General features: G+C 40.7%; 1 protein-coding gene across 1 annotated transcript; it reads right to left on the bottom strand.

The window, feature by feature from the left end:
• Positions 1-498: 498 nt before the first annotated feature.
• On the bottom strand, positions 499-10,090 carry LOC124622457. The gene is made up of 6 exons (XM_047148161.1): positions 10,009-10,090; positions 8,765-8,875; positions 8,307-8,443; positions 3,532-3,596; positions 3,274-3,357; positions 499-667 (listed from the first exon to the last, which is right to left on the bottom strand). Exons 1-6 carry the CDS (start codon positions 10,042-10,044, stop codon positions 543-545), a joined length of 558 nt encoding a protein of 185 aa, XP_047004117.1. The 5' UTR covers positions 10,045-10,090; the 3' UTR covers positions 499-542.
• Positions 10,091-11,547: the final 1,457 nt, after the last annotated feature.

Raw genomic sequence — 11,547 nt, 5'->3', positions numbered from 1 at the left:
TAGGTGACAGAAGGGAGATCACAGCATCTAAAAACGACACAACAGCCAATTGTTTGTTGAATATACAAATAATTCTCTATGTTTCAGTATTAAAACTGGTTTCTAAGTTGACAGAAACATGTATAACTGTATAAACGCTTTACATTTCTTTTCATAAATATTGTCCTGTTGAGTCTGCAGTTCGGTGGTATCACCCGCTGAGAATGTGCTTGGCATCTTCTTTATGATATATACATGGCTGTGCGGTGTGATCAAAATTTTTCGGAGACATCCAGGGCCAAATCTGCAGCGCGGGGAGAACACACTATGCAGAACTTTAACCTCCTCCATGTTGTGGCAAATAGAGAACCGTCTATATGATAACCATGAGAAACTTTTCTAAACTGGGTGTTCATTCCTCTGGGAAACATGATTCGTCGAAATTAATGTTACTCACATACAGGAAAAACAGCATCAATAAAATTAAGGATTAGGAAGTAAATTTAAAATCAGTAGGAGTTTCTGCTGAAGTTCATTTATTTACAATCGGTGGTCTGAATCGCTCAACAACTGACTTTCTGGAATTTTGATCTATCGATTTCAGGGCGAGCGTCGACCTCTTCCCATATCTGGTTGACCAGATCGTCACTCGGATTCTCGGAAGTGGTGAAGATGAAAGTCATTTCATCTGAAAAAATATAGAAAAAGAAAACGTCCCGTTCAGCTCTTTGTACATCAGATGTAAATTATACATCAAATTCAGATGATTTAAAGTTACACAGCAGGAATTTCGAGAAAACAATACAAAAGAAAATGTGTAAGTAATTGATTAATCATGTAGTTTACTTTTGTTAAAATATTTATCGTAGCATAAGAATACTTAATCAGGATAAACCTGTCTATATATCGCCTGAAAGGAAAAGAAGTACCAATGGTCGGATGTTAATGTAATTCTGTACATGTGCACACGATCAGGGAATATGCAAATAATTCCCTGTGACTGATAAAATGGCACCAGAGTGTATTACTGTTGATCGTGTTTAGTGTTGTCAACAAGATTGATGGGCTACATAAGGAAGGACACATAATCGTATAACACAACGTTATCAGCAGCTATTGGACTTTCGGAGGGCCTCCATATGGATTTCTCTTCAGGCGTCAGGTTGAATTGTACAACATCCAAAATTGTGGCCCGGATATTGGACTGCATGAGAACGTGAGAGCGAACTTAGCCTGATCACAATCAGGAGTCCAGTCAACCACATCTGACCGACACATGTGAGCATTACCCATCGTGCAACTGGAGCATCGTAATTCCTTCATATTGGCATCTACCGTCCGGAAACAAGTAATGGATCGCAGTAACATTCTGTTTCGTCTCGCACCATTCCTCAGAAATTATCAGGCCCTACTAGGGAATGAGAGTCCCATTCGTGGGCTGCCGTTAAATCCAGAATACGAACGGCTGCGTTTGGAGTGGTGATGTGAGTGGGAACCGTGGACTGCTCATCACTTACGTCTTGTTGTGATTCACGACGAGTCGCGGAGCTGCACTACCGCGGATAATCATTGTCTGCGAATATGGCGGCGATCTAAGGACGGAGTCCCAGTCTCCCAACGTTTTGGAAAAGTACACCAGTATTACGCTTCACGTCGTGATATGGGGAGACATCGGGTATGAATTATGGTTACGGTTGATAGCGACTGAGGGAACTCTGACGGCACATCTAAGAGTCATAGACATCTTGCGTCCTCATGATTTGCTTCTCATGCGACAGTACGGTAGTGGGATTTTTTTTTGTACGACAGTGCTTTTTCACACATGCATGAGTCTCTGTAAATTGTTTGTGTTAGACTGCAGTTCTCTCGTCACCAGTAATATCCCCAGATCTGTCCTCGATAGAATATGTGTGGGACAGCTTGGATGTTTACTTCGTCCCAGTGTCAGTACCCAGACTATCAATGACCAGTTACAACAGTGGTCACTCATCTTGCCTCATGAGGGGATAGAGCTGCTTTATGCCATCTTTCCCAACGGAAATATCAGAGAGAGTGCAATGGCATATGGACAACTGGGTTCTTATTGCCTACTTCTTATTCAATGTGACAGTAATCAAATAGTTTACTCCTGCGCTCATGAATGCTTCACTTTCTTTGTCCGGCAGACTATTTACGTCTACGTCTCCATTGGTTCTGATTTTGTTAGTTTCCAAACTAAATATCCTCTCTGAAATGTCTAAACTTCGTACAAATGATACAGAGTAATAACTCTGCATTTTACCCATCATGAAATAGAGTGTAATAGACACGATGTCCATAGACACATCTCTTTACAATGCAGGCAAAAAACCTTTTGTCATGGCGTAAATACGTCCAGTTTCATGTTGACAGTATGACGTTCCACCTGTCCTCAAAAATTTATTGCAGCATACTGCCCATAGACATTGTAGTGCGAGTCTTATATCATGAACCTTGAGAACATATTCTCTCTCCACATCAGAACTACAGAGAATACCTAGGGACAACGTGTATCTTCACTCAAAATCATGAAGTTCGTATAGCGAAGACAATGTGAAATCAGAAAAACAGTTTCACATGGGGGTTTACCGAGAGTTGCTCTACGCTGAAATTATTCGCAAATGAAAAAGAAACCGGTAATATGTTAGTAGTAGCCACCAAAATACACTGCATAGTGGATTAAGAAGTAGAGAAACAGGCGTTAGCAACCATTTATTTAATCATCAATATCTGAGGTCTTACGAAATTCCAATGATAGTTGGTTCTTGGGGTATAAGAATGGCAAACACACCAAGCGTCAGAATAAAACAAATAGATGTTTCAATATAGTTTACTCGCCACTAATGATCTAAACCGAACTTTTCTACCTATCTTTACTATATGACATTATTCCACTAGAAATATAAGAGCTAACCACGCTTTTCGTACCTAACCTTCGACTCATTGCTGTACTTCTGTCAGATTACTCCTTCATCATCTGGAAATGTCCATCTATAATTACGGAAAATTTTACTGTTTGTGGGATGTAAATAATGTCTGACAGACTGATTAACTGACGGATAATGTACTATGTCGAAATGCAGTTTCCTTATGTAGACTACTGTTCAAAGATTATTTGTGAGTCAGAGAATACTGTTGAGTAGAGAAGGATAGGAATCCTAGATTCCTGACCTGCCACAAATAACCTGAGTGATGTTGCCAACACCTACCTCCACCACTAACCATTGTGACAGTCCGCAGATTTCTACAACTGAGAGACATAAATGTGTAGCTTACCGCCACTCTCCATGCAGAAGTGTTCAATGAAGATGTCCGCGCTTCCATAGACGAGGTTGCGTTCAGCAGTCAACATTTCACCGTCTGGAATGCACCGTGTCAAACTGATATTACACTCATATATAATATTATGAAGTTAAATACGATACAGCTGAAAAAGTAATGGACAGACGTAAGTAAGACATTCTTACAGTTTTCTCATCGCTGTAGAGCAATAAATAATACATTACTGTTAGCAAGCTCTAGGACAGTACTTACATGTGCCGTAGTAGGTACTGTGAAGTCTGTTTCCATCGATAGTGACGTCGGCAGTGACAGCAGCTCTGAAACGATGTGATAATAACAAGCATTAATTTTACTGTAAAGCAGTATACTAACAAACATGTACATGCAGTGTATTATGTATATGTAGTATACAAACAAATATGTATTAAAGTACGGCGAATTTAGTAGTAGGTAAATTTCTTTTCCTTATTGCTGAGGAAATATAACGTTTCTAATAAGTACTCTATTGTATCTTAAGGAGGCACTTCAAGTAGTTATTTGGCTCTCAGGACATATCACTCCAGGTAAAAATATTATCGCGTAGCAGGGATAAAAAAATAGTACTACATCTTTCTCTTTTTCCTCAATACTATTTTTCTCTATACCACCTTATTCTTTCCAACACAATTTGCCAGTCCTGAAATTGATGACGACTGATGAAGTGTACTTGGTAACTAAATGAAGTAAAATCACGTGATCTACTGTTATCAAGGTGAATCTACTCCATAATGTGGACATTTCATCCTTCGTATCACAGGTGACAGGCACTATAATACGTTTCGCTTGTCGAGATTTCTCAAACGTAGTAGACGTCATTTCTAGAACGAAAAACGAATCATGTTCTGGAGGAATAGGGATAAAATTTTTGTAGTGACGTACTAAGATCCTCCCCATGGACTACCCCCTCAAGGTTGGTGGGGCAGTTAGTGTGCCTTAATGTTCGGCTGAGCTACGCTGATGGGAATAATACTCCTGGCAGACTGGTCAATTGGTGAGATTTCAGATAAAGTGGAGTCCCTCTCGGGGAGGAGAGGGCTTAGCTGACGTTAGTTCCATTTACTCGTGTCAGACTTCTGCGGAATTAGTCGTCGAGGCCGGAAGGTGTCCTTCACTTCCCTTTCCTCTGTCTAATGATCGAAGGTTGACAAAGGATCTGAGAGTCTGTTCAGGCTGCCAATACCCGTTCAGAATCAAAACTAGGAGAAACATCCACTGAAATTTGATGAATGATTCAGATCTTGAAGAATTCTAGGCAGCTCAGCCTACAAACCCTACTACTCCCACGTCCAAGAAGATGTGAGTGGCGTGACCTCTGCTCAATACTTAGCGTACAGTGTCTGTACCTTATGTAGTCAGCAGGAGAGGATGAAAGGCTCGATTTCTGGCGCCTTTAAATAACAAGAAAATGTCGGCTTAGGGAGACAACCCCGAAAGGAAATACTGCTTCTCCTAGGAAAGGGGTTGAGCAGATGGCAGGCGACCAACTCTCGAATAAGACTCACTTCTCCTAATACCTCAAGGAGCCTCGGAAACACGAAGGCCTTGAAGGTCAATGTCAGAACCATGAAAAAGGACAAAAGGAGATGGATCGACGGCTATGTCAAAGTATCAATCTGGAATAGCACAGGAATTTCTCAAAAAGAGATAAACTAGCAAATATACTGAAATATATGAATATCGATGTTGTAGCAATTACAGAAGCGAAAATGATAATGAGAGGTAATAAATATATAGGCGATTTCATTATGTTCTGCAGTGGAGCCGAACAAAATGAAAGATCAGACAAAGGTATGACATTACTCCTGCATAAGAGATGGGAAAAAGAGACCAAAGATTGGATATGTATAAGCGAAAGAATACTCACAGTCACACTGAAACTGAGGAGAGGCAGCGCCACCAGTATAAGCATATATGCACCACAAAAAGGAAAAAAGGGTGACTGTCACCTTCTATAAAGAACTACAGAAGACTCCGAATACATACAATGCTACTGGTCATATTATTACGATGGGTGCAGGAAAAACCCCAGAAACTAATGAGCCCGTAACGAATGAGCCTTTTGCAGAACCGGTATGTAATGAAAATACTAAGAGATTTCGCCACATACAGTAATCTAAAAATAAACTCACTTTTCAAGAAAAGAGATATACGTAAGTATATTTGGGCCAGTAGAAGTCTTAGATCAATAACTGACTACATTTTAATAGATGGTAACCTAGTGGGTCAAGTAAGCGATACAAGAGTTCACAGAGGATAAGATCTAGGTCAGATCATTTTCTCCAGAATATATCCATCAAAGAAAATGACAAAACAAATAAGTAACTAACAAGGTCAAAGCGTTTATAACATATACTTGCTGGAAGAAGACAGGATGAAACAGCGTTACCTAAGCAGATTGAATAAATATCTAGAAAACTTACAAACTAAAGATGATAGAGAAGGATAATGGTAAAATCTAAGGAACGTGATACGCAGAGTAGCAGAAGAAGCCCTTGATGAAAGAAAAAAAAATCAAGGGAAAGAAAGGGCCTAAAAATTTGGAATGAGCATATAAGAATAGCTGTTAAAGAAAAAAAGGATGCATACGCGAATTCACTGGCTACCCCACTGCTGAAAAAACACAGTCTTATGAAGAGAGAAGAAATATTGCTAAATGTTTAGTAAGAAAGGCACACCAAGATCATAGGGACATATTTATTTTTAAGATCAAGAATGATGTTCACGTGACAAAAAAATGCCCTAACAATATGGTTTTATAAACTTTAAACACAACACAGAAGGAGAAGATACAAATAAAGAATATTTAAGAAGAACAGTGGATGAAATATTACAAAGTATTATGGTATGATGATACTGAAATTGAAACAATACGTAACAAGGGATCAGATGAAACGCTGCATGACGAAGTAACATCTGCCTCAACATCACTTAAGAACAGAAAGGTGGCGGGAGAGATGGTATTAAAGCCGAATTGCTGAAATATGGAGGAACGACATAACGACTGTTACGTCTCTTAAACGAACGTTGGAAGAGAAAAAGTATCTCCATACACTGGAATATTGCTAGAGTGATATCAATTTAAAAAAAAAAAAACAAGGCAAAAGCCTATGCAGAAACTACAGACGACTAAGTTTACTAGATTCAGCAAACAAAATATCTGCTAAGATTTTAAACAAAAGACTTAAAAACGTATTGGAAGCAGTACTACATGAAGAACAAATAAGTTTAAGGAAAGAACGTGCTAAGATAGATGCAGGTTTTATTTTACAACACGTAATACAAAAGCGCAGTGAATGTAATAGAGAAACACGCATTATTTTTATCGATCTTAAAAAAGCTTTTGAAAATATCAGTAGCTAAACTTTGGACGATAACGACGAATCGTAGATATCCAAAACATCTAATAAATGACATAAAAAGCATATATTAGAACACGACTATCACTCTAGATCTCAATGGAAAAGCGACTAATGAGATACCAACTAACAAAGGTATACGACAAAGCTGCTGTATCTTCCCAACTTTATTTAACATTTACATGCATGAAATAATGCAAACAGGGAAATAGAATTTCAAAAAGTTATATACCTAGACAGGACGAGTCTTTTAAATAACTTACTATATGCTGACGAAGCAGTGATCCTAGGAGATAAATAAGAGGACCTTCTGAAAGGAATTTAATTACTGCAGCAAATGAGTACGAAAGTTAACATGAAGAAAGCAACAGAAATAACAGACATCGGCCTTCATGGTTAAAGGACACACTTGAACCAATATAGTGTTAGTTCAAAAGATTTTAGCGCAAGTAAACCACTTCAGTTACCTAGGATGTAAAGTGACATATGGCTATAGCAAGGATATAGAAATTAAGCTTAGAAAATTAACAGAAATCTTAATTGAAAAACTAGGAGCCACACTCAAATAAAATTCTACAAAACGGTTGCAATCCCCGCACTGCTCTATGGAAGCGACACCTGGATGGTTACCAAAAACCAAGCAGCCGTATTCATGCGCAAGTAGAGAAATTCCTGAGACGAGTTAAGGTTTGCACGGTAGAAGACAGACCAAGGAGCCACGATATTAGAGATGACCTAAACGTTTTTAGTCTAAATGATAAACTGTAGAGTATAGGAGAAAACTGAACGAACACCTAGAGAGAATGGAGATTAACAGACTAACAGACTAAAAAATATCAGTGCCAAGGAAGAGGAGCTAAAGGAAGACCCCTGCAATTACGGGTACCGTTGCAGGTAACATCTCCTAATGCCTGTACAGGAAGACCACGGTCACGTTGGGTACCATAACAGGGAACGTCACCTATTACCCGAAGAGAGGACGATGAAGAAGAAGACATAATAAGATATGTTTTCCGAAGGTTTCCTAGATCACTTTGGGCCATCGTTGCCATTAGCTCTGAAGACTTTACTATAGGTTGTACATTTTACATGCTTCTCTCTCTTCTAGAATAAAAATCTATAATTTCTATTTATTTGGAGCTTGGTGCTGAGGTAAATAAAGCCGGCCACAAACGGAAGTAAGGAAACTTCAATCATTTACTTGGAAAGGTGCTGTCGGAAGCGGTATGCCCTTGCCTTAACCCGACCACTGAACGTTTGGAGCCACAGGTAGACGTGCTCTAGAACAAGGTGCCCCAATCACAGTTAACGTTGCTGTTTTCCAAGTTAAAAAGGTTTCCCGACCTGCGCTTCAGCAATGCTCATGAAAGTAGAGTTGCGCTGTGGGCCATGAACTATGCTGGATAGTTCAGTAGGTGAAGTATTTGCCCTCGAAAGGGAAGGATTCCGGTTTCGAGTCCCAGTTTTTCAGTGAGTTTTGTTCTGCCAGGAAGTTCCTTTCAACTTGTGGTCTAGTGCTTAATCACCCAGCCAAATGTGAGGCAGAATCACTCATTAGCTGAGTCGATAGTAAGAGACTCCCGTCACCGTAACAACGGACGTCGTATACAGATCTAGTGTGGAAGTACTCACGATGGATCCTGGCTGAAGGCACCGCTGAGCGTCATCTGGTTAGCAGCCGCGCCAGGGTCCTGTGTGAGGATGAGGCAGCCCAGGGCGTCCAGGACTGTCGAAGAGTAGCGGTACTGCTGGTACCACTTCTTGTGGGCCTGTGGACGAAGCGCAACACGTCTGCTGTAGTTACAATGTCTCGCTCGATTTTAAAGAACGTACAACAGCACTCGAAATTAATGCTGGGACACTGAGACAATTTTCTGTAGTTCACGTACTCTGTAGGATTTAGAGAGCCCACATTAAGGTACTCTGCCATAGAAGAGAGGAACAATGTGCACAATGGACTGTGTTCCATACAACAACTGGAGGAAGTGCAGATCCCACATTAAGGTACACAGCAGTAGATGTTGGGGGCGAAGCGTATTGTGTTGCTTTGCACGTGGCCAAAAGCAGACTGCCAGGTGACGGGGACTCACCGTGGTGACGCTGAAGGTCTCTGTGGAAGCGTCTGGCAGGGTGCAGGTGTCGGCCAGGACTGCCCCAGCCAACAAAAGCGGAATCAGCAGCACCATGGAGGAAACCATCATCTGCACAACAAAAGGCCGCCACCTGTGAGAATTTCGTACTGCAGTCCTGGAAAATGGGTCAGTGAATGCGCTTGAAGTGGTTAATATTTAGGTATATTCTACTGCTGCATATTCGTCTGTGTAAGAACTAATATTAGAATCGGCGCAATGCAGTTATGAAAGCGGGCGATGAAGCAAACGCTTATGCGAGAAAACTTTTTCTACAGAACTTTTGTTGCGAAGCCATCGCGTCTGTCCTCTGATATAGCGGGAACCGTTTTCATAGCCAAAGTCTCCGAAGCATGACTACGTTCAGTCGCGATTTTTGCCAATAGTGCGAATATAAACTGACAGTTGTAACATTGTAAGTTGCTTAAAGACCATTCATCCTTAAGAATAAATTTTTCTCTCTATAGTTTTATAAAAAAAGAAAACATCGAAAAATTCGTCGAAACACATTTTTATGAAAGATGTTTGAAAGCAGTATACGAGTATATTCTGAAGTCTGAATTAGTCTTAAGGCCATTTGAATTGGTCTAAGAGCTATTTATATTGTTGCAGCGGTCACTTGATAATGGCTCAACAGGTCGATATCACCATCATGACTGAATATAATTACGGTCCAGGGGCAGAAGTATTGTCAATTTGAAAGCGTTATTTTGCGACAGCAGTGGCCCCGGAGGTAAACAGTTACTAACGATCCGAATTCACGGAAGCGTTCTTGATTAATTTTCTAGCATCTCCGCAGTGTCTCATGAGGTATGCACATGTGACACTGTCTGTGTCGATTGGTTCGTCTCAAAGGGACGCTACCTTCAATGGCCCCATTGGGGATACTCGAGAGAAATAGAATCTGTGCAGGCATTTCCCCATACCCTGTCTTACGGTCGTAAAAAATATCACTCAAATCACTACAACTTCTACGCTGGACATACACACTTCAGACATAGCATTAACAATTTACGGCAAGTCACCTTCGCCGAAGAGGTAGGAATTCAAGGCTGGTCTTCGGTATCGTCAAGTTTCTTACTCCTGCAACTTCGATATTGAACTGCACCAGGTCACGAAAAGTATTTATTGGCACCAAAGTATACTAAGAAAAATTACAGTCCCTTAATGACAGTGAGAACACCTGTTCATAAGAAAAGGCATACCTCCAATACGTGAAATGAAGTTCGAGAAAAGGGCATAAACGCTGTATAAGAACAAGAGGCTGCCACTTACTGCTAACGATTTCTCTTTCGAATGATAAACTGTGAGAGCTCATTCACCTTTTTATACTATACGTCCCGAACTTTCTCTCCTGCAGCCACATGTCACTGACAGCTGAACATACTAAAGAGAATTCGTCAGACGTCATTAACAGAATGTTTGTTTATCTGTGTGCCTGTTTCGCCGTATGACCGTCAATTGTCACCTCCAGTACTTCATATTTATCTTGTTCCGACGTGCCATAAAGTGTGTTGACGTCACTCTTATTCGCACTACTAATTATTTATTTATTCGTTTCATCGTCTAAGGAGCACCCGGAACCATTAGTTAGCACTGGTCTTCTTATTTTTCTTGCTCTTCTTTTCTTCCCAAAACTTCCTCATCCTTTCACTACGGGCCTGTCTTCTTTCTTGTGTCCATGCGTTTTTCAATTTCAGACGGTTTTCCGTCTTGTTTTTCGTCGTGAACTTATGAGAGTTGATTTTCTGTCTGTACGCAGTCCATATCGTTTCTAGTATTGAGTTCTGTGAGGTCATTTTGCGTTTGTCTCTGGCCTGGCGAGTTGCTTTGATGATAAGGAAGATTTTCTTGGTCATTCTCGAGGCGTCCGTTCTTGCTAAATGTCCGTAGAATTTCAATTGTCTTTTCCGTGCAATTGACGTGAAACTTGTAATATTTTAAATTGTTATTCAATTCTTAATTCGTATCCACATAATGTCCATATTATATGAGTAGTATTCTTATGCTAAACCAAAATGTCCCTAGTAAGCGAGACTGTTATAATGTAGTAGTTGTGGGACATAAACGAAAGTTGGTAGGAGTGTTTCTACACCTGAAAGATGATGTCTTTACAAATTTCGTACCAGCAGCACAAGAGTGCCGCCAGTAGGAGCACTATAAGGATGAAAATCAGGTTTGCTTTAAACACACGCTGTGAGCGTTTGTTACCTTCGAAACTGGACAAGGTGATTTGATCTTAGTCTTGAATGTCTGTAAGGCGACAAAGACGTCATTATCAACACCTCACTGAGTTTGAACGAGGTCGTGTAGTAGGACTACGAGAAGCGGGATGTTCCTTCACCGATATTATAGAAAGTGTTGGCAGGAATGTAGAAACTGTACAGGACAGCTGGCAGCGTTGCTCACGAGAATGTACGGTCACAAGAAGATCTGGCTCCGAACAAGCACGCGGCACTACCGGGAGGGACTATCATCTTGTGCATCTTAAGGTTCTGGTATATCGTACTGCATCTGCAGCAGCGAACTCAGCACCAGTTGACACTACAGTGGCACAACGAACTGTTGAAAATCAGTTGCTTCAAGGAGATCTCCGAGGCAGACAGCCTGTAGAGTGCACTTCACTGACCCCAAACCACCGCCATTCGCACCTTCAATGGTGTCAAGTGACAGCTCGTTGGAGAACGTGGTGGATGACTGTTGTGTTCTATGGTGAGAGCTGGTTCTGCCTCGGTGCCAGTGAC

Source organism: Schistocerca americana, chromosome 7, assembly GCF_021461395.2.
Source record: "Schistocerca americana isolate TAMUIC-IGC-003095 chromosome 7, iqSchAmer2.1, whole genome shotgun sequence".
Taxonomy (NCBI): domain Eukaryota; kingdom Metazoa; phylum Arthropoda; class Insecta; order Orthoptera; family Acrididae; genus Schistocerca; species Schistocerca americana.
This window is presented reverse-complemented; position numbering and strand designations above follow the sequence as displayed.